Below are 24,138 nucleotides of genomic sequence, written 5' to 3'. Positions count from 1 at the left end.
AAAAAGATTAATAAGTAATTAATAATGGCATAATGAAAAAAGGTAGGAGCACTTAATTTAGTGCTGCTACACTCTCTCGCAGTCTGATTGAAATTTATTCTTAATGGTGATATCAAACTGCAGTTAAACTCACTTCAAAAGCAGCCTGGATGTTCTTCAGATGTGTCAAGGAGACCTTTTGTTCAATCTGGAAACAAAACAGCACTTGTTATTTGTATGCAATTATTGGTGTTGTTCGCCTAAGATACAAGCTACTGGTGCTAGGGGTTGTTGAGGGGAGATGATGTGTCTCCTTTGGATGGGGATGCTAATCTATCCTCCTCTTGTACCGGCCTGCAACAATGCCACCAGAACGGTGTGGCTGAGAAACTCGTACTCAGAAATCCCAGCTTTTGTAGTAAAATCAACAAATTTACCGTTGTTTGCTATCACTCCCATTTCACCATCCCATGCGCACAAGTTCAGAAACTAAAGGATACTTTACTGCTTCCATGCAGCTGGTGCTTCCTTGCTGTGAAAATAAGGACAGCCTAAGAGACCCGAAGGGCCACCTCCTGAAACCACCATGCTTTATTTCGCTTCATTGATGCTGCCCGACCTGCTGAGTTCCTCCAACTTTTTGTGTGTTTTGCTAATAATAGATAATACAAGAAAGACTCAGCAGGTCAACCAGCATCTGTGGAGAAAGAAACCGGTTTCATATTTCAGGCTGAGAACTTTTCTGAAGAAGCAGTAAAGTTCAAAGTTAAATTACTTTTACAAAGTAAAAGTATTATTACTTTTTACAAACATGGGGTAATCACCCAGTGTTTCCAGGGGGAACCTGAGATACAAATTATGCACCAGATTCAAGAGGCATATTAGTGTTTCCCTGTTCATTTTAATGAAAGCAAACAGCTGCAATTTAGCAAGATTCTGATCTAGTTTACTAATGTGAAAATGCTTTAAAAACCCTTACAGAATGCAGAGATGATATCTAACCATTTCAAACACCATCTCAGCACTCCAATTGATCTAAACATATAGCCCCCACCTGAAAACTACTAATGTCTGTCCTAGCATAACAGTAAGACTCAGTCACCATAATACCGCAGGATTTGCACATGGTTACTCACTAGCTGCAAGTAACCTGCAGCCAGGCCAGAACCAAACAATAACCCAGGTGCAACAACCCCAAAGGCAATGGTTGTATACAGGATCTGATATACGGCGCTCTGCTGAAAACACTGATGAAGCACACTCTGTGGGCGGGAGGGGGTGGCAGGGAATAACATTAAGTACAGCTTTGTAATCAACAGTCATAGAGAAGTACAGCATGGATTTACGAAGGCCAAAGTGGCAAAAGCTTTCTTTAGGACGCAATCTAACTGTGACATCACTTTCAACAAATTATGGACCTATATTCCCAGATCCTTTCCTTCTGCCACAACCTTCAGTGTGTACCTTTCATTGTGTAAGACACATGTTGGTCCTACCAAAGTTCAAAGTCTTGCACTTGTTAGCACTAAATTCTATCTGCCATTTTCCAGCTAATGCAGATCCCTCTGCAAGCCAATATAGCCTTCCTCGCCGTCCACTACACCCCCAATTCGCAAATTTGCTGATCCAGTTAACTACATTATCATCTAGAGCATTGATATAGATGACAAACAACAAAGGACCCAGCACTGATCCCTGCGGCATACCAATTGTCACAGGCCTCCAGTCAGACAGGCAACCATCTACTACCACTCTCTGGTTTCCCACACAAAGCCAATGTCTAATCCAATTTACTACCTCATCCTGAATGCTGAGTGACTGAACCTTCTTGACCAGCCTCACATGTGGGATCTTGTCAGATGCCTTACTAAAGTCCGTGTAGACAACATCTACTGCCTTGCCTTCATCCACTTTTAGTTGTCTCTGCTAGGGCCCCAGCAATTTCTGCATTTGCCTCCCACAGGGTCCAAGGGACCATCTCATCAGGCCCTAGGGATTTCTCAACCCTGATTTGCCTCAGAGTAGCAAACACCTTCTCCTCTGTAATTTGTACAGGGTCCATGAGGTTGATGCCACTTTGCCTCACTTCTGTAAGACTCTGTATCCATCACCCATGTAAATACAGATGCAAAGAACATATTTAAGATCTCCCCCATCTGATTTGGCTCCACACGTGGATTACCATTCTGGTCTTCCAGAGGACCAACTTTGTCTCTAAGCTTTCCTTTTGCTCTTAACATATCTGTAGAATCCCTTAGGTTTCTACTTCACCTTTTCTGCAAGAGCAACTTCATGCCTTCTTTTAGCCTTCCTAATGCTTTCTAATGTGTTCTGTTATATTTCTTGCACTCCATAAGCATCTCATTTGTTCCTACTTGCCAATACTTGCTATGTATCTACTTTTGTCTCTTAACTAGGGCTGTAATATCTCTTGAAAATCAAGATTCCATACACTTGTTATCTTTACCTTTTATTCTGACAGTACACGCTTTGTACTCTCAAAATTTCATTTTTGAAGGACTCCCACTTTCCAAGTATACCTTTGCCAGAAAACAGCCTGTTCCAATTCACACTGCTAGATCATTCCTGATGCCATCAAAATTGGCCTATCTCTTTGCATATTTACTTTGAAACTAATAGCTTTATGGTCATTGGATGCAAAGTGCTCCCCTACACCAACTTCTGTCACCTGCCCCATCTCATTTCGTAGTAGCAGATCCAGTATTGCACGCTCTCATGTTGGAACAACACGCCATGTTGTCATGAGAGACTTCAACCAGGCCAGTCTAAAGGAGTCTCAACAGTGATGAGGACGGTGAAGAGAGGTGGAGGAACATTTACAAATCTGTTCTGAATCGGTGGATCTGTGACATTCAAGACCAACAATCTAAAAGCCTACAAGAAGTCCGGGTACATCCTACAGAAGGCCGTTGTGAGAGCAAAAAGGCAGTTTCAGGTGAGGCTAGAGGCAGAACCAGAGGCACAATAGCTATGGAAAGGTTTGTGTGCTACTACTTGGTGAAGGTGAATCTCAAAGGCTTCTACAGATATATTGAGCAAATGGATATCAAGGGACAAAACTGGTCCTTTTGAAAATCAGCATGCAACCAAAATAGATGGAGGAGATATTAATTTTTTTGTATCTGTATTTACTTGGAAGGCAGGCACAAGGTCTATGGAATAAGAGTCTATATAACACAGGGTTTATAGAAGAGTACTGAGGTTATGGGCCATATCCAGATTACAGACAAGGAGGTGTGTGCTGTCTTGAGACAAATTAAGATGGATAAGACCACAAGGCCTGAGAAGTTGTCTGCTTAGACATTGTGAAAAGCTATTGCAGAAATAGCAGGGGTCTTGGCAGAGAGATTTGGATATTAGAATTTGGACCGGCAGAGAGTGGATGAGGTCTGTACCAGGTCAGCGAGGTGTTGGTGAGTTTTGGAGTCAGAATTCTGTGCGGGCAGAAGGAATGGAACAAGTTTCGCCGACTCCCTGGGTCCATGAATCAGTCTGAGACCTGGTGTTCAGGGTCCAGCCATCAATGAGTCCAGGCTTTAAGGGCGGGTTTTCGGTGATCATCCTGCGTGGGATCGATGCCGAGGATGAATCGGAAACCCTGAAGTCGAGGCCCATTGGATGGAACCGAGACCGAGAGTCCACTAGAGAATTTGAAGCCAGGCGTCTGCAGCCCGACTCTGTGTCCGCTGGAGTTGGAGGCTTGTCTTGGAGTTAAATGACTGTGTGTGCGTGGCTGAGAGGTTGGAATGAATCTTGCTTTTATAGTTGTTTGTTGCTTGTTGCATTCTTTCGAGCATTGTGGGCATGCTGTGTTGGCGGTGAAACATGGTGACACTTGTAGACTGTCCCAGCACACCCCAGGGTGTGTTGGTTGTTAATGTAAATAGTGCACTTCACTGTACATTTTGATTGTTCACTTTAATCTTAATGGTACACCTTACATCTATAGAAATTGGTAAGTTTTTGGTGACATACTAAATCTTCTCTAACTTCAAATGAAGTAGAGTCACCAGCATTCCTTCTTCAGCACAGTGAGCCCAGGATAGATCCTCTGAGATGCTAGAGTTCAGGATCACTGGGATTTCCTCATGGAATGCAGGTACAATACTGACGATGTGGCATTGCACCTTATTTCCTCCTTCATGTCAGAATCTATTGGGATTCTGCCATGGTCCCTAGCAGTATTTCACAGCCATGGCATATAATCGCTTAGATAAAAGAAAACTGTTGGCTGCAGTTTACTATTTAGCCACTTTGAACAACAGCAAAAACAATCAAGGTGTCCTAGCAACTACATAACAAGGGGTCACTTATTAAGCAAAGAGAATTGAAGTGCAGTGAACCAGGCCTCTCTGTGGTGCATACCACACTGCACCAATCGTGACAGGAGACTTTGACAGCTTATCTAGCTGCACATAGAGAAAATGACTGGGGGATGCAGGATACATAATCCACTATATAATGTGAGTAAGAGGGCAAGGGCACACAAAAGCAGAGCATGCAAAATAGCAGGAGTTGGCTACTCAATAGCACAGGCCCTCTCTGGAGTTCAATCAGATTATGACTGATCTCAGGTGGAGAGGAAGAGATGTGACAGATCGGCTGAGTGGTGTCACAACAACCTTGCACTCAACATCAGTTAGACCAAGGAATTGACTGGGGACTTCAAGAAAGGGAAGTGCGAGAATGCACAGCAATCCTCATCAATGAGGCGGTCAATGGGGACATACCAAATTTCCTTGGCCTCCCGAGGTGCTGGTGAGCTTTCCTCAGTGTGACATCTATGTGGTTGGACTAGGGCAGGCTACTGGAGATGTTCACCCCAAGGAACTTTACTTTCTTAATCCTTAACCTCAGCACCACGATGCAAGCAGGAGCATGCACACTGCTCTTCTTTCTGAAGAAAATGACCAGCTCTCTTGTTTAGAAACACTGAAGGAAAGACTGTCATCATGACATCATATTATTAAGTTTTCTATCTCCATCCTGTACTCCAGTTCATTGTTACTTGAGATGTAACTCACAATGGTGGCATCATCTGCAAACCTGGAGGTAGAGCAGAATCTGGACACACAGTTCAAGGAGCAGAAAAGGGGTTGAGAACATGACCTTGTGGAGCACCTGCATTGAGAACAATTGTGGTGGTGATGTTGCTGCTTATCCTTACTGACTGTGGTCCCTTGGTCAGGAAGTCAAGAATTCAGTTGCAGGGGGAGATGTTGACTACCAGGTCACAGAGTTTGGTGATGTGTTTGCTTGGAATAATTGTATTGAAGATGGGGCTGTAGTCAATAAACAGTAGGTGATGTGTTTGCTTGGAATAATTGTATTGAAGATGGGGCTGTAGTCAATAAACAGTAGGTGATGTGTTTGCTTGGAATAATTGTATTGAAGATGGGGCTGTAGTCAATAAACAGTAGTCTAAGTAGGTGTCTTTACTGTTCAGATATTCCCGAGCTGAGTATAGACCTAGAGAGATGGCACTTGCTGTAGACATGCTTCAGTGGTAGGCATTAGGTAGAACCTGTCTAAGACGTTGGAGTTAATATGTGCCACTGACCAGCCTCTTAAGGCACTTCATGATGGTGGATGTCAGAGTCACCAGGCAGTAGTCAATAAGGCACATCACCTTGATTTCCTTAGATACCAGGATGATAGTGGTCTTCTTAAACAAGTGGGAACCTCAGATTGAAGCAGGAAGAAATTAAAAATGTCCACAAATATTTCTGTCTGCTGATCTGTGCAGGATCTAAGGACAGAGCCAGTGACATCATCTAGGCTAAATGTTTAATGTGTGTTCACTCTCTGGAAGACTGCCCTTGCATCTGCAATGGTCTCTGTGGGTTCAGGTGCACTAGAGACTGTCATGGTGGCTGATGATATATCAACTCCCTTTGGTTCAGACAGTGTGTAGAATGTGTTTACCTCATCGGAAAGGGGTGTGCTGTAGTCATTGCTGAACTTGAGTCACTATTCACAAAAAAATGGCTACAAGAGAAGGTCAAAGATTAGGAATCCTGGTGTGAGGAACTCACCTCTTAACACTCCAAAGCCTGTACGTCACATACAAGACTCAAGTCAGAGTGCAATGGAATACTCTCCATTTGCCTGGATGAGAGCATCTTCAACAACACTCAAAAAGCTTGACACAGCAGCCCACTTGACAGGCAACCCATCCACTCACTCTACCACGGACACACAGTAACGGCAATGGGTGCACTGCAGCAATTGCCCAACACTCCCTAGACCACGTCTTCCAAACCCTAATCTCTACCAGACACGGGTTAGCAATAGCACACAAACACAGGCTCCTGGAAGTTCACCTTGAAGCCTCTCCCTATCCTGACTTGGAAATATATTGCTGTTGCTTTACTATGGCTGGGTCAAAATCCTGGAACCCCTTCCCACACAGCAGTGTGGGTATACACACACCTCAAGGGCTGCAGTGGTTCAAGAGGGTGACTCAACCCCCATCTTCTCAAGGGCAACTAGGAATGAGCAATTAAACACTGGCCTCACTTGCAAAGCTCATATCACTTGTTAACTGAACAAGGCCCAACTAACCAGAGGAGCCCACAGCTTCAATACAAGCTGGAAGAAGCAGCTTCTTTGTAGTATGAGGGTAAAAATTAAAAACATTCTGAATCTTAAAAATGAAATGAAGAATTATGTTTAGAGTATTCAATTTGCTACCAATAATGTTAAAGGAGTGTAGCTGGCAGGTAATAAATAAATGCATAATTAAATATAAAATAAAAATCAAATCAAATAATGTATAGGTCTGTTTTAAGACCATAAGGTATAGGAGCAGAATTAAGCTATTTGGCCTATCTAATCTAAACCACCACTTCATCATGGCTGATACGATTTTCCTCTCAGCCCCAATCTCCTGCCTACTCCCCATATTCTTTCATGCCCTGACCAGTCAAGAATCTATCAAGCTCTGCCTTAAATATACATACAGACTTAACCTCCACAGCCGCCTGTGGCAAAGGATTTCACAGATTCACCACTCTCTGGCTAAAATTCCTCCTCACCTCTGTTCTAAAAGGAATTAATTTGCAAACCATGTATTACCCAAGCTAAAGCAGTGTGATTGCACGGTAATCCATGTGCAAATAGCACCATTTTTTTTCAACTGCATTATTTTCAAATTGTCACATAAAAAATCAGGCTATCACTTTCAAAGACTAGTGGAGTTGGAGACAGTATAGTGATCAAAAGGTGCAGCAGGATATAGATCAGCTACAGATATGGGCGTACAGATGAGGTTTCATCTGAGCAAATACAAGGTGTCATACTTTGGGAGATCAAAATAAGTGAGAAGTATACAGTTAATGGCAGGACCCTCAACTGCATTGATATGCAGAGAGGTTTGGAGTGCAAGTCCATAGCTCGCTGAAAGTGGCCACACAAGTAGATACAGTGTTAAACTGGCTTATGTTTTTCATTGGTCAGGGTACTGACTAAGGAAGAAATTGAGAAAGGAACTCAATTGGTCAGGCTGTAATTGAGGTAGTGTACGTTCTGGTCCTCCATTACAGATAGAATGTGGAACTTTTGAAAAGGGTGCAGAAAGGTTCACCAGGATGCTGCCTGGACTAGAAGCTAAAGAGAGATTGGGTTGTTTGCTCTGGAAATATTCTCAAGCAACCTGATAGACATTTATAAAATTAAGAGAGGTAAAGATAGGACAGATAGTTAAAATTTCTTTTCACGTTAGAAATATAGAATACTAAAGGGCACACATCTTAAGGTGAAAGGGGAATGTCAAGATGTGTGGACCAGTTTTTTTTTTAAAAAAAACAGAGTAGGTGCCTGATCACTGGCTGCCAAGGCTAGTTCAGGAAGCAGATACAATAGTGGTGTTTAAGAGGCTTTTAAATATGTAGGGAATGGAGGGGTATGGCTCATGTACTGGACTGAACCTCTGCTGTTTGTGATGTGTATACAGTAAATGACTTGGATGAAAATGTAGATGGGTGGGTTAGTAAGTTTGGAGATGACACTAAGACTGGCTGTACAGTGGATAGCATAGAAGTCTGGAAAAGAATACAGCTGAATATAGACTCATTGCAGATATGGGCAGACAAATGGCAGCTGGAGTTTAGCTCAGCCAAATGTGATGTGTTGCACCTTGGTAGGCCTAATGTAAAAAGATAATAAACTGTTGAGGGCAAGACCCTTACCAACACTGACGAACAGAGGGACTTTGGGCTCCAAGTTCATAGCTCCCTGGAAGTGGCTACACAGACTGATACGATGGTTAAGGAGGCATATGTCATGCTTGCCTTCGTTAGTCAAGGTAATGAGTTCAAAAGTCAGGAAGTTATGTTGCAGCTTTATAAAACTCTAGTTAGTTCAAAGTAAATTTATTATTAAAGAACATATATGTTACTGCATACAACCTCAAGATTCATTTTCTTGCGGGCATACTCAATAAATCCAATAACCATAACTCAATCAACAAAAGACCACCCAACAGGGCAATGTGAAAATACAAAAAGAAAGAAAAACAAATAATAACAACACATAAATAAGCAATAAATATTGATGAAGAGTCCTTGAAAGTGAGTCTATAGGTTATGAGGACAGTTCAGTGATGGGGTGAGTGAAGTTAAGCCCTCTGGTTCAAAAGCCTGATGGTTGAGGGGTAGTAACTGCTCCTGAACCTGTTGGTGTGAATCATGAAGCTCCTGTACCTTCTTCCAGATGGCAACAGTGAGAAGAGAGCATGTCCCGGCTCTCACCTACTCTCATTCAGTCGCATCTGGAGTATTGCATACAGTTCTCGTCACCCCATTAAAGGAAGGATGTCGTGGCTTTGGAGAAGGTGCAGAAAAAAACTGTCCAACCTCTTGTTATAGCACACGTCCTCTATTTCAGGCTACATCACGACCTGGTATGGGAACACTGATGCCTTTGAAACTCCTACAAAAGCTAGTAGATTCAGCCCAGTACATCTCAGGTAAAGCCCTCCCAACCAGTGAGCACATCAACATGAAATGCTGTTGTAGGAAAGCCACATCCATCATCAAAGATCCTCACCACCCAGGCCATGCTCTTTCCTCGCTGCTGCCATCAGGTAGAAAGTACAAGAGCCTCAGGACTCGCACCACCAGCTTCAAGAACAGTTACCACCCCTCAACCATCAGACTCTTGAACAAAAAGGAATAACTACACTCATCTATTTCAATCTTCCCACAGCAAATCATCTCACTTTAAGGATTCTACCTTGTTATTTCATGTGCTCGTTACTCATTGCTATTTATTTATATTTGCATTTACACGGTTTGTTATCTATCTCCACTCTAGCTGATCTTTCATTGATCCTGTCATTGTTAGTACTGTATTCTGCACATTTTCTGAGTATGTCTGCAGGAAAAAAAATCTCAGGGTTGTATGTGGTGGCATATACATTATGCATTCTAATAACAAAATTTACTTTGAACTTTGAAGTTGCTGCAAATGCTGCCGATATCCGTGGTGAGTTATCCTGGGGAAAATGCTGCTGCAAGCCTCTGAGATGCTGACAAAGATGTTCATTACACCTGCCACTTAACTGTAATGAGCAGGTTACCTGATCATAAGGGCAATGAAGTTAAGGCTGATAACAGGTTTACCCGATACCCTCCAGCCTGCCTCACATTAAAGGTGATGTGCTAACAAGTGAAGAAAGAACCCACTTGTTCTGCTCAATTCCCTAGGCAGGGATCCAGTGGCCCATCAAATTGCTCCCACCGTCACCTCAAGTCCCGACCTCAGAACATCAATTTAATTTGAACAAAAGAATGCTTTACTGTGCAGACCAAATTGATTTCAATATGCATTGGCTAAAATTAATAAAACTCAGCTGTCCTCCATTACAAACACAAGAGATTCTGCAGATCCAGAGCAACACATACAAAATGCTGGAGAAACTCAGTAGGTCAGGCAGCATCCATGGAAATAAATGGACGGTTGACTTTGTGGGCCGAGATCTTTCATCAGGATGTGTTGCCTCACCTGGAAGGATTGCTTGGAGCCTGGAGTGGAGGTGAGAAAGTAGATGAATGGGAGATTGTAGCCACTCCTGCTGCTTGCAGGGGTAAGTGCAAGGAGGGAGATTAGTGGGGAGGAACAAGTGAATCACGGCGGGACTGATCTCTGCAGGAAAGCGGAGAGTGGAGGTGGGGATGGGTAAAGATGTGTTTGGTGGTAGGGTCCCATTTGAAGATGGTGGAGTTGTGGAGAATGATGTGTTAGATGCAGAGGCTCACAAGGTGGTAAGTGAGGACAAGAGGAACTCTAGCATTTAAGGTGGCGGTAAGATGGGGTAAGCATGAATGTCCAGGGAATGGAGGAGATGTGGGTGAGGGAAGCATCAATGGTGGAGGAATTCACGTCTCCAAACAGTCCTTCCAGGTGAAGCAACATTGCACCTGTAAATTTGTTAGGATCGTCTACAGTAGCTGGTGCTCTCAATGTGGCCTCCTCTACGTTGGTGAGACTTGATGTAGAATGGAGGGGTTGCTTTGTCAAGCAACTTCACTCCATTTGCAAAAAGCAGGATTTCCAGGTTTTCAACTCCAATCCCCTTTCCCATTCCACCATGTCGGCCCATAGCCTCCTTCTGTCAAGATGAGGCCATTATCAGGTAGGTGAAGCAATACCTTATATTCTACTTAAGTAACCTTCAACCTGATGGCATGAACATTGATTTGTCCAATTTCTGGTTAATTTTCCACTCTCCTTTTCCCTCTTCTTCATTTTCCCACTCTAGCTCCCCTCTTATATCTCCTCCTCACCTCCCTATCATCTCCCCCGGTATCCCTCTACCTTCCATTTCTTCCATGTTCTACTCTCCTCTCCTATCAGATTCCTTTTTCTCCAACCCTTTACCACCTATCACCTGCTTACGTAAGTCACCCCTCCCCCAACCACCTGGCTTCACCTATCACCTTCTAGGTTGTACTCCTCCCCCTCCCAGGAAGATTTTGGCATTTTCCCCTTCCTTTTCAATCCTGGTGAAGGGTCTCGGCCCAAAACATCGACCACTTTTTCATTTCCATAGATACTGCCCAACCTGCTGAATTCCTCCGGCATTTTGTGTGTGTCTTCAATTACACTGTTGCTTTGTCACCAGTGTATTGATCAGACAAGCATGATCACAACTGGAAAACCAGATGAGATCTTTCTGACACAGGTTGAGGTGTCAAGTTACTGTCATCATAGAACGCTATGATAGAGTTCCTGTAACTATTACAACTCATTGAAGCCTAATATCCAACTGAAGGATTTCACTTTATCAGCATGAAAGGATCTGTCAGTTCAGGACTCAATTGCACAAGCCCTGCTCACTATCTCTTCCCATTGTCAGATATGAAAGGATTGCATTGTGTGCATTATAACTGTTTAGTAGCAACAATTTATGCATATACATAGAATCAGTCTATGTATTGAAGCTAACCTTGTGTATATGGGCACACTCAACAGTGAATTTTACAGTGCATTTATAGGATAGCTTTTATATTTGTTTTTGTGCTGCATCTGATCCAATCATTATGTGCGCCTTTACACTTGTGTATTGAAGAATGACAATCGATTATTTGAATCTAGAAAACCACACTCTACAGAACTACTACATTTCACAACTCAGCAAGGACCTCTGTCCTTAAAAATATAGGTTGGCCATGTTTCAACTGACATTCCCAGGCACAAACTATTTGCCTGGCCATAAGCTAGCCAAGAACAATTACTGCAATGTTCCCTAAAGGTTTTAGTTAACACAACATATTCCTAAAAAAGGCAGTAATGGCAAGTTACATCACAAAGTTGGGAGAACACTATTTGGAAGATGGTTCAGTCCTGTGTTTTCAAAGGAACAAAATTTCTGGCAAATATCAGTACATTCCGGTGTAAGATGGTGTTGGTGAAACACAACAACTTGCTGCTAGCACACCAAATCACTAACTACTTTATTAATAACACTTTTTCTGGAAAACAATCACTGCAATCAATAGCCTGTAACTTCCCTTTCAAGTTGAGCTTTTGAACCACCTTTATGACCCGGCATTCTGCAGTGTGAACTGAAATCTTGAAGGTGCAGGACGGTTGCTGCATGGCGTGTGTGGGCTGAATCCAGTCAGCAGGGCCTGGGCCAGAGAGCGGGAAACGAGCCATTATTTGGCTGTTGTTTAGAGCCGATTCGAAGTGGCAGAACAGAGGCGTGACTGAGCCGAGGAGGCAAGGCCCAGGCCCAAGAGCAAGTTGCAAGCTGATGTGCGACTGATTTAAGCACCGGATCAGATTGGGGAGTTGTGAACAGGCCAAATCAAGGCAGTGGGTCCCATCCCGAGAGCGTATCAAAGCAGCAGGCCCTCGGTGCAAGACCAAGGAACAAACTGCTGTTTGGTGGATTTAAGCGGTGAGCCAAGGTTGCAAAGTTCAGAGTGTCAGGGCCGGAGGAGAGGGACAGGGTTCAACTTGCCACTCATCTCTGCACTGAATTGAGGCTGTGGACAGCAACTAACGGGCTCCTGGATTGGCTGCTGTGATGGCTGGCCTGGTGGCTCTGGACTCACTTCCATGAACTTCATTTCTGAATGTTATTTGCTTACTTTGGTGTTTGCACAATTTTTTTTATCTGAACATTGGTGTTTGAACGTCTTTTATAATAAGTTCTGTTGGGTTTCTATGTTTTGTGGCTGTCTGTAAGGAGACGAATCTCAAGGTTGTATATCGTATGCAAACTTTGATAATAAATGTACTTTGAATATTCAGTCAAGTTCAAGTTTAAATGTCATTCAACCATAGATGAATACAATCAAACGAAACAGCATTACTCTGGAGCCAAAGTTTAAAACATTCATTAGTAAGGAACAGCCAATTATTAATAGGAATAGTTAAACTGGATATATTTTTGTGTTGATCGTTAACTTTTTCATGGTTAAGTGATCAGTCATGTGAAGTGAACTTGCAGGACATGGATACTGTGAGCAAACAATAACAAGGCAGTAAAATCCACACATTATGCTTACAAGCACACTACTAGACTTTAGAGAAATGCAAGTTAGTGACTCTAAGCCTTCCTTACTACTTTGCTAGCTATTCAAAAGATCACTATTTAAAGAAATGTTCATTTTTGTTACACCTGTTCAATGCATTAGTTAGTTATTCAACAGCCTTACTTATTGTATAGTCACAACACATTTAAAAACATTAAACAAACTTTTTTTAAACCAATATTATGATATACTTCATAATATTTAGCATTTGTCTAATCTAAATTATACCTTAATCTTCATTGTAAAAATACACATATGTTACATTCACTTACCTCCATGCCTGTGAGAATGGAATTAATCTGCCACCTTTAAAGCTCTTAATTCATCTGACTGCCTCCAACCCTACGATAATCCTGCTGGTCATTAATTATACATTCAACTCCAGCAATGACACTTCCACCAGTGCATACACAGACTGCCATTGAATTATATGCCTATATATTTTACATAGTCACCGTGCTTAAAACTTGTAATTAGTAGAACTCATCAGCAGTTAATTTCATTTGACACACTTCTGTTACAATGCAAGTAGTTATGAATTTATAAAGGAAAAGAATATGTTTGTTTTTAAATGAGCTTAAGTATTTTGCTGACCTTGTATCATCTTTTCAGATCTCCTCTGTTATGAGGTACAGATGAGGACCAATGGACTGGCCTCATTGAGTGGAGAGAAATGATAACAAAGCTTTTTTGGAAGAATGGATGGATAAGGCGAGATTGATTCTCTTCATCTGAAATCTGCCTGAAGCCACTTCGGAAAGAAGATCACACACACACACGCATCATCCAGGAGCTATTTTTCTGATGGCAGTTGGGACAATGAGTGTTGAAAGGTTATTGAAGCACGACTTTGAAGAATAAATTGCTCTGAATTTTATTGTGCATGTCAGAGCTTCTGCATTCTGTGGCATTATGGTGTTAGGGAATTTTCTAGAGGAGTGAAATTATAGATAGCATAATTATGGATTAATTGAAATGAGATTCAGCGCTAAGGAAGCAAAACTTGTTCACAATTTAATTTCCAACTATTACTTTGGCTAGTGAAACCAACTATTGGGTGTGGGGCACTCTGATTCTGTCCCATTGAAGCTACACATGGAAGACGAAAGATGCAAGTTCATGCCATCAATGATTATGAAAACTCCAGAATACGATTAGGGAAGGCATGAAGAGATTATATCCCGTATTAGCACGGGCATATCCTTGCCACTGAACGCACAGCTCTGCTTTCGTCAGTTGTAATTTCTGGCTAGTTTTATACTCAGGAATCCATTTCTTAACACTAATAAAATGGTGCCTGGTAATTCTGCTCAGAAGCTTTTGGAACAGACATCAGTATTGAATACAAGATATAAAGTATAGGAGCGTTTGGCCCACTGAGTCTGCTCCACCATTTCATCACAGCTGATCCATTTCCCTCTCAGCCCCAATCTCCTGCCTTCTTCCCACGTCCCTTCCTGCCCTGGCTAATCAAGAAACTATCAACCTCTGCTTAAATATACCCAATACCTTACCCTCCACTGCTATCTACTGCAACTAATTCCACAGGTTCACCACTGTCAGGCTAAAGAAATTCCTCCTCATCTCCGTTCCAAATAGATGTCCTTATATTCTGAGGCTGTGTCCTCTGGTTCTGTACTCTCTCAATATAGGAAATATCTTCTCCACCTTCCGATCCAATGTTACCTCTTTCTAAGGATTTGATTTCATTTTTTACCAACATAGCCACACAACCCTCTCTGGCTATCTGCCTGTCATTTCAATACAATGTTTATCCTTGGACATTAAGCTCCCAGCTATAATCTTCCAGACACGATTCAGTAATGCCTGCAATGTCATACATATTAATCTCCAATTTATTCTGTATACTGCTACTATAACACCTTCAGTCCTGTATTCGCCCTTTTCGATTTTGTCCCGCTTTCACATTGCAACTCATCCCGTTGACTGCAGTTTTGCACCATCATCAGCCTCTCCTTGCTGGCAGTCTCACTACACACTGCCAACTACCCCATCCTCATATTCCTTTGAATACTCAATAAGCTGCTACTTGAGATGTGCACCCATTGTAAATACGTAATTCTAAAAAGATACCTGACTAGATTCTAGGTTTTAAAGTTGAGTCAGCGACTTTAGCCATTGAAATTGACCATTCATTGTTATTTTGTGTTCAAAAGGTATAAGATACTGCATCAGGGAAGTGAGATTCTTCTAGACTCTCAAACTCTCCCTCCTGAAGGTTTACACGTCCACGTGACTGTTCTAGTTGGTCACAACATACTGAAGCTACTGAACATTGTCCATTGATCAACAGAGCTCAATCTTCCCAGCATTTCCTTTGGGAGTTATCATTTCTCCAGCCTTGTACCCCAGTAGATCCAGTGAATTATCCATAACCCCAAGGATAGCAATAGAGACTGGAGGGATGGACAGGAGGAAGGAAGGGAAGTGAGTTGTTTGGCTTATGTCTGAATTGAAATGGATTTTTATTTTCAATAGCTTAAAAATTTCAGAATTTCAGAACATCAGGTCATGCCCTTAAAGCCCACGACAGTTATATGAAATGCAAGTTCAGAAGTGGAGAGATCACAGGTAACACAGTGACAAGCTTGTGCCAGCGATTTCTATCCCATAAATAGAAAAATACCCTGTACTAGGTAATGGACCTCACAACAGTGGTTGAATATACTTCTTTAATATTAGTGGAAAAGAGTGTGTTTATTCACACTGCTAGATCAAAGGGCTGGTAGTTGAGAAGAGAAACTCAAAGAAACCAAGGGTTACACTCCTTGCCTCCTGCCAGCCAAACAACCTTTTACCCATGCTGGTAACTCTCCTGTAATACCATAGGCCCTTACCTTGTTAAGCAGTCTCACGTGTGGCACATTGTTAAGGGCCTTCTAAAAATTCAAGTAAACAACATACATTGACTGTCCTTTGTCTATCCTGCTTGTTGTTTCCTCAAGGAATTCCATCAGATTTGTCTGGCAAAATTTCCCTCTAATGAAACCATGCTGACTTTGGCCTATTTTATCATGTCCCTCCAAGTACCCCAAGACCTGATCCTTAATAATGGACTCCAACATCCTCCCAACTACTGAACTCAGGCTAACTAGCCTCTAATTTCCTTCTTTCTGCTTTCCTCTCTTTTTGAAGAATGGAGTAACATTTGTAATTTTCCAGTCCTCCAGAACTATTCCAGAATCTAGTGATGTGGCACCACTAATGCCACTGCCTCTTTCAGAAACCTGGTTGTAGTTCATCTAGTCCAGGTGACTTATCTATCTTCAAACCTTTCAGCTTCCCAATCACCTTCTGGATAGTAACAGACACTACACTCACCTCTGCCCCCCGACACTCTCCATTTTCTGGCAAACTGATGGTGCTTCCACAGTGCTGATTGATGCAAAATAACCAAGTCCATCTGCCATTACTACCTCTCCAGCGGCTGATATCTACTCTCGCCTCTCGTTTACTCTTTATATCTGGATAGCTTACCTACATATTTTGCCTTTTCGCTCCTTATAGTATATTTAGTTACCTTCTATTGGTTTTTAAAGCTTCACAATCCTCTAACTTCCCACTAATTTTCGCCTTCTGTTATGCTGTCATTGACATCCCTGTCAGCCACAGTTGCCTCATCTTCCCTTTAGAATGCTTCTGCACCTTTAGGATGCATCTATTGGGCACCTTCCAAATTTCCCCTAGAAATTCCAGCTATTGTTGTTCTACCATCATCCCTGCTAGAGTCCCCTTCCAATCAACTTTGCCAGCTCCTCTCTCATGCCTCTGTAATTCCCTTTACTCCACTATAATATTGATACGTCTGACTTTAGCTTCTCCCTCTCAAACTGCAAGATGAATTCTATCATATTATGATTACTGCCTCATAAGGAATCCTTTACCTTAAACTCCCAAATCAAATCTTGTTCACGACTCAGCACCCAATTTAGAATTGTCTTTCCCCTTGTGGGCTCAACCACAACCTTTTTTTTAAATAAAAAGCTATCTCATTGACATTCTACAAATTACATATCTTGGGATTCAGCACCAATCTGATTTTGCCAATCTACCTGCATTTTGAAATTCCCAGTGACCATCATATCATGGCCCTTTTACGTGCCTCATCTTTTGTAATTTGTACCCCACACCCTGACTACTAGTCAGAGGCCTGTACACAACACCCATCAAGCTCTATTTACTTGCAGATTCTTAACTCGACCCACAAAGATTCCACATTTTCTGATTCTATGTCATTTCTTTCAAATGATTTGATTTAATTTTTTTTTACCAACAAAGCCACCCCACCCCCTCTCCATACCCACCTGTCCTTTTGATAGAAGCTGTATCCTTGGATGTTAAGCTCCCAACTATCATCTTCCTCAGCCACTCTCAGTGATGCCCACAACATCGTACCTGCCAATCTCTAACTGCGCTACAAGGTCATCCATCTTATTCTGTATACCACATGCATTCAAATATAACACCTTCAGTCCTGTATTCATCACCCTTTTTGATTTTCCACTTCCCCTCATCCCACTGACTGCAGTTTTGCCCTATCATCTGCCTGGCCCTCCTCACAGTCTCATTACACACTGCATCTACACACATACCAACTGCCCCATCCTCAGCCCCATCACTCCTATTCCCAACAGATTAGTTTAAACCCTACGCAACAGTTCTAGCAAACCTGCCCGCAAGAATATTAGTCCCCCTTGGGTTCAGGTTTAACCCGTCCTTTTTAGTACAGGTCATACCTTCCCCAGAAGGGATCCCAATTATCTAGAAATCAGAAACCCTGCCCCCTGCACCAATTCCTCAGCCACTCATTCATCTGCCAGATCACCTTATTCTTGCCCTCACTGGTGCATGGCTTGGGCAGCAATCCAGAAATTACTATCCTGGAGGACATGCTTTTCAGCTTTCAATCCAACTCCGCATATTGTCTCTTCAGGATCTCCTCCCATTTCCTCCCTACTGTACATCATTGGTATCAATATGTACCATGACTTCCAGCAGTTCACTCTCCCCTTGGACCCAATCCAAGACATCCCTCATCCTGGCACCTGGCAGGCAGCATACCATCCAGGTGTCTCTTTCATGTCCAAGCATCTCCCGTCTGTTCCTCTAACTATGCCATCCCTCATCACCACTGCAATTCTTCTTAGGCATAGAGCCAGACTCTGTGCCAGAGACCTGACCGCTGTGGCCTTCCTCTGCTAGCTTATCCGCACCCTCCAATCAGTTTAGTGGTTGTTGAAGGGAACAGCCCCAGGGGTACTTTGCACTGGGTGTCTATCCCCTTTCTTCCTCCCTCCATCCCGACAGTCATCCCAGTTTCCTGCATCCTGCACATCGAGTGAAACTACCTCTCTGTATGTCCTGTTGATCAACCCCTCAGCCTCCTGATATAGTTAATGAAAAAGATCAGGTGCCACAATTCCAAACACATCTGATTAAAATGATTCCTTCTAGGTGATTAAGTCAACCATTTCTGCAGACATAACGCAATTTCACCTTCCAGATTTATTGCCCATCTATAATAACTGTTTCGTGTGTGGATTAAAAATATTCATGCTGCCACTGTCATATTATATATACTATGGTATACTTTAAGAGAGAGAAACTTGGGCATTATAGACCGGTTAGTCTGACATCAGTGGTGGGGAAAATGCTAGAGTCGGTTATCAAAGATGTGATAACAGCACATTTGGAAAGCGGTGAAATCATCGGACAAAGTCAGCATGGATTTGTGAAAGGAAAATCATGTCTGACGAATCTTATAGAATTTTTTGAAGATGTAACTAGTAGAGTGGATAGGGGAGAGTCAGTGGATGTGGTATATTTAGATTTTCAAAAGGCTTTTGACAAGGTCCCACACAGGAGATTAGTGTGCAAACTTAAAGCACACGGTATTGGGGGTATGGTATTGATGTGGATAGAGAATTGGTTGGCAGACAGGAAGCAAAGAGTGGGAGTAAACGGGACCTTTTCAGAATGGCAGGCAGTGACTAGTGGGGTACCGCAAGGCCCAGTGCTGGGACCCCAGTTGTTTACAATATATATTAATGATTTAGACGAGGGAATTAAATGCAGCATCTCCAAGTTTGCGGATGACACGAAGCTGGGAGGCGGTGTTAGCTGTGAGGAGGATGCTAAGAGGATGCAGGGTGACTTGGATAGGTTAGGTGAGTGGGCAAATTCATGGCAGATGCAATTTAATGTGGATAAATGTGAGGTTATCCACTTTGGTTGCAAGAACAGGAAAACAGATTATTATCTGAACGGTGGCCGATTAGGAAAAGGGGAGATGCAACGAGACCTGGGTGTCATTGTACACCAGTCATTGAAGGTGGGCATGCAGGTACAGCAGGCAGTGAAAAAGGCAAATGGTATGTTGGCATTCATAGCAAAAGGATTTGAGTACAGGAGGGAGGTTCTACTGCAGTTGTACAAGGCCTTGGTGAGACCGCACCTAGAATATTGTGTGCAGTTTTGGTCCCCTAATCTGAGGAAAGACATTCTTGCCATAGAGGGAGTACAGAGAAGGTTCACCATATTGATTCCTGGGATGGCAGGACTTTCATATGAAGAAAGACTGAATCGACTAGGCTTATACTCACTGGGATTTAGAAGATTGAGGGGGGATCTTATTGAAACATATAAAATTCTAAAGGGATTGGACAGGCTAGATGCAGGAAGATTGTTTCCGATGTTGGGAAAGTCCAGAATGAGGGGTCACAGTTTAAGGATAAAGGGGAAGCCATTTAGGACCGAGATGAGGAAAAACTTCTTCACACAGAGAGTGGTGAATCTGTGGAATTCTCTGCCACAGGAAACAGTTGAGGCCGGTTCATTGGCTATATTTAAGAGGAAGTTAGATATGGCCCTTGTGGCTAAAGGGATCAGGGGGTATGGAGAGAAAGCAGGTACAGGGTTCTGAGTTGGATGATTAGCCATGATCATACTGAATGGCGGTGCAGGCTCGAAGGGCCGAATGGCCTACTCCTGCACCTATTTTCTATGTTTCTATTTTCTATGTCAGTTAGGAACTTCTCTTTTACAGCTGAGGACTGAGTCCAAGCCCATTCCAGCACCAAAATAGAACACAGACAATAAGTATTTTCTGAGGGCTTTTCTGTCAAAAACCCAAAAGGACCAAGCAAAACTCATCTTCAGCACTTTCAGGGACTGGTCACTTGGCCGCACCTGCAGACGAGCGATTGATGAAGAAAATCCTTTTCATCAGGTACTAATGTCAAGCAGTCTGCTAATGTTGAGATGAACATTGCCAGAGGAAGCAATGGGTAGACAGGCAGGTGTTAGAGCATGACGTTACACCTTCAGAAACATTATTGAGGAGGTATCACAGAGATGGTAAATAGGGAAGGACCAAGGATCTGGCTGATGTGGGTCGGTGGGGGGGGGGGGGGTTCCTGGAACATGAGAAATAATGCCGTAGTTGTGGATAGACAAGCATTGCAGGTAGCAATTTTCTGTCTATAATTAGTCTGATAAAATGGAACCAAGTAGACACCATACAATCTACCTAGACAACAGGCTTGGAAAGGAATGGTACAGAAACCAGAATAATGTGGGGGTTTGGGGGAAGTAATACAAGCCAGCAGGTGATGTGAAACTGGGGGGGGGGGAGAGGGGGGGTAAAGAGAGCAGCTGGGACGATAGATGGAAGAGGTAAAGGGTCGAAGTAATCTGATAGGAGAGGACGGTGCACCATGAAAGAAAGAGGAAGAGAGGCACCACAAGGCAGGTGGAAGAGAAGGGGTGAGAGGAGAGCTAGAATGGGGAATGGAAAAAGAGAAAATGGGGAAGGGGGAGAAGTCACTAGAAGTAGGGGAAAATAGATATCAATGCTAATAAGGTGTTTTGATTGGCTCCAACACCCTGAACTAGGAAAGGAGTAGACTAGGTCATGTCAAGGAGCATTGAGCATTGTCATACTGTAAAATCCACACGGACCAAGGGAGACAGTCCCAGCAACGAGGACAGTTAGTGGGTGACTGAAGAATGGATTAGTAAAATGTTGGATTCTTTCCATTCATTCACCTGTGTCTGTTTATAAAACTGTCACTGCCTTATGCCAAAAAGGGAACTACAACATTCCCAAAACCAGAAAGGTTTCCAGTCTGCGCTACACAGTGACGTTATCCGAAGAGTTCGACAAGAGCAAACCTGACACATTAACACAAATGAGAACCACCAATGAAGTCAATGAACCAATGAACCACCAGTATATGGGACGCTTAAACATCAGCTAACCTTTCAAAGTTGAACCCATTAGGAGATGCCTGATAACACCTTTGAAAACCCCTTGTGAATTCAGATGAGATTTTAAGGTAGAAACAATGTGCACTTTTACTTAATAAGAAGGCAGTTGCTAATTGAAGTGAAATTCTGCTCATTGTCAGCTGCACTCCAAAACTGAAGTGACCAAGTCTTCATTCACAAGGATGGAAGAACTTGTGTCGTCTACGAGAACATGGGTCAGGGTTGGTGCAAAGTTCTTATATTATCAATGCTGAAACTGGAAGTCATCAGCCAGGATCTCATTAAATGGAGGAGGAAAACTGCAGACTCTGTGGCTTACTCTTAATGCTGTAATGTTCTTCTCTTCTCTTTAACACCTAAACCACTAGGCATTGACTCCATGTTCTTGGATGCTGATGTACATTTTCCATTGGGTGGAAAAGTTAAAATAAATTGAAGTACTGTATGTGTACGTCATCATATACTACCTCGAGATTAAGATTCATTGAGTCACACTTCAAGTGTTTCGGTTTTATATTGTACCATTGGTTTTGTAAATACACTCTACTGTGCAGAGGCAGGGATCTCATGTGAGTGGCCCTTCTACGAGTAGCCAAAGCTCTCCAGCTACCTTCTTTTGCCTGAAAGATTGACAAGCAATACTTTCCAATGCCACTTGTAAAATGATCAGGGAGGCTGATGGCTATATTGTTGCAAAAGTGTGGCTTTCATATTACCGAGTTAAACATCTCAAAGATCCTACATTTACTGTGAACAAACGTGCCTTGAGCCATGAACTCAACAGAAAATTTCTTAAAGGGAGGGGAACAAAGTAAGTTAAGAGCTATTTCAAAAATTGTTACCAATTCTCCCAAAAAGTGAGCAAATGAGAGCCCAATAAAAGAGATTCGGGAGACTTTGTATGTGAACTAACTGAAGCATGAAAACAGAGTCAATCCTTGCTGGCTACTCCATAAATTGCTAGTATTTCATTGCCCTCAGAGTACATTGAGCATCTAAGCAGCTGAGCAAGGAGATGGATCAAAGCAGCTTGTGGTTAAATAGGAGGCTGACTTGCAGATTGGGTCTATCAAATCACAGCACAAGAGTGTACTAGGCTGCCCTGCCGGAGTGCCACCAGGCTATCTTAAATATTGTCACTACTCCACGTACACCCCCCTTCCTGGCACGGGGAACTCAGAGTTGTAGGTTAGAGTCCGCATTTGGAATTAAAACTGAAGCAGCCATCGAAACCAGTGCATTAACTCAGGCTGCGATCATTTACAATGTAACCTGGCACCTGACTCGTGCTGCATAGTGTATTTCATCAATATTCTAACCATGATAGAAAAGTCTAGATAGTAATAGAAGATCCACTTGGAGAAGTATTAAACTGCAGATCACAGTTAATCCGGCTTGCACATGAACAAAAGGGTGCAATGCCAGTCCTCCCGAAGACCACGTGTGCTAACCTTCGCAGCTCATCGCCTTCAAAAGTCCAGCATTCCACAATTAGAGTAAAGTTACCCCATTCTGTTCAGGTTTCAGACTCTTTCAATTGTATAATTTCTCATTTTATGATTGAAATGTTGCTACAGTACATGCAGTTTCTGCCGACAGCTGCCACATGGGTGTCAGACACCAGAGCTGCATAGAGTCGTCCTGTATCGCTGCTTCTCCACGCCGGGTAAACATGCCACACAACGTGCCAGCAGACAGCTTTCTGCACTGCATCATCTGTTCTCAATGTGCATCAAGACTGAAATTCCCAAATTCTGCTGCTAAAAAGAGTCCCCACCCACTGGCCATGCGTGTTGGGAAACTACACCCACTGATAAACCCAATAACAATGAAAGGTTGAACCCAGAGGCAGCTGAGCTACAAGCTTTATTAATGTGTGGCTGGTGAGCCAGAATTCATCTTACTATTCCACGCTGAGAAAATAAAACTATTTTGGAACAATTACAGATTGAACTGTAAAAATCTAACAAAGACTATCATTCCCAATTTAGAAATTTGAAATCGATTTGTTCCCAGCGGGTTTACGGGTCAAGTACCATGTCTCCACAGAAGGAAATGTTTCTTGGCATCACCCTTAGGTTGAAACCAGACTCCAGCCTAACTCCAGTGTTAATATTCCCAATGCAGAGACTCTTTTAAAGAAATCATAATAATGGCTGTGGCGTAGTAGCATCAGCGCTGGACTTTGGGGCAAGAAGTCCCAAGTTTTAAGCCGGCCGGCTCCCTTGCACGCTCTCCATCCGTGCCTGGGTTGCATGTCGAGCTGGCAACTCGACCTTGTAAAAAAACACCTGGAGAGGGATGGGCTCCGCCGGATTTCAGAAGCCCAAGACACGCCCTACGATGAGCAATCACCAAAAAGGTCAGTGCAAAAAGCTTGTCATGATGGCACCCCGACAACTCCACCAGGAGTTAGGGGTGAACACACACACAATAATGAAGAATGTTAACTTCTAACAGACTTTACTTACTGAAGATAAAATACTTCTGAAAAGTAAATTGAAATGAAAAATTGTAAGGCATTACTTCATTCACAAAGATTTGGTCAATTAGGTTGAGATGACTTTCACGCTTCAAAGGCAGCTCTGACTTTGTACCAGTCTCCTTTCTATCAATTCTTTGTAAACTATGAACATGATATACTCACACCAATTAGCTCCACATTATTCATTTGTCTGAACACAGTAAAATCCTTATCTCAACTGTCAAACAAATAAATCCTCTCTAGGCATTTGTCATTTAGTTGTGTAGGCTCACCGGTAAGATCACATTTTCCACCATAAGGTACATTGTACATAGTGTA

The 24,138-nt window shown here is 42.7% G+C and overlaps 1 protein-coding gene and 1 long non-coding RNA gene across 2 annotated transcripts in view; one reads left to right on the top strand and one right to left on the bottom strand.

Annotated features, from left to right (window-relative positions):
- wdr95 (WD40 repeat domain 95) overlaps positions 1 to 24,138 on the bottom strand; it is a 105,434-nt gene that overhangs the window by 68,437 nt on the left and 12,859 nt on the right. Inside the window, exon 3 of the mRNA XM_073041931.1 lies at positions 134 to 187. Coding sequence (XP_072898032.1) covers positions 134 to 187 — 54 coding nt within the window. The remainder of the gene's footprint in view (positions 1 to 133; positions 188 to 24,138) is intronic.
- Positions 12,075 to 14,350, top strand: LOC140726887 (uncharacterized). The gene is made up of 2 exons (XR_012098749.1): positions 12,075 to 12,406; positions 13,659 to 14,350. It is a non-coding gene; the product is annotated as an uncharacterized lncRNA (long non-coding RNA).

Source organism: Hemitrygon akajei, chromosome 4, assembly GCF_048418815.1.
Source record: "Hemitrygon akajei chromosome 4, sHemAka1.3, whole genome shotgun sequence".
Taxonomy (NCBI): domain Eukaryota; kingdom Metazoa; phylum Chordata; class Chondrichthyes; order Myliobatiformes; family Dasyatidae; genus Hemitrygon; species Hemitrygon akajei.
Note: the sequence above shows the minus strand (reverse complement) of the source record. Positions and strands in the feature narration are given on the sequence as shown.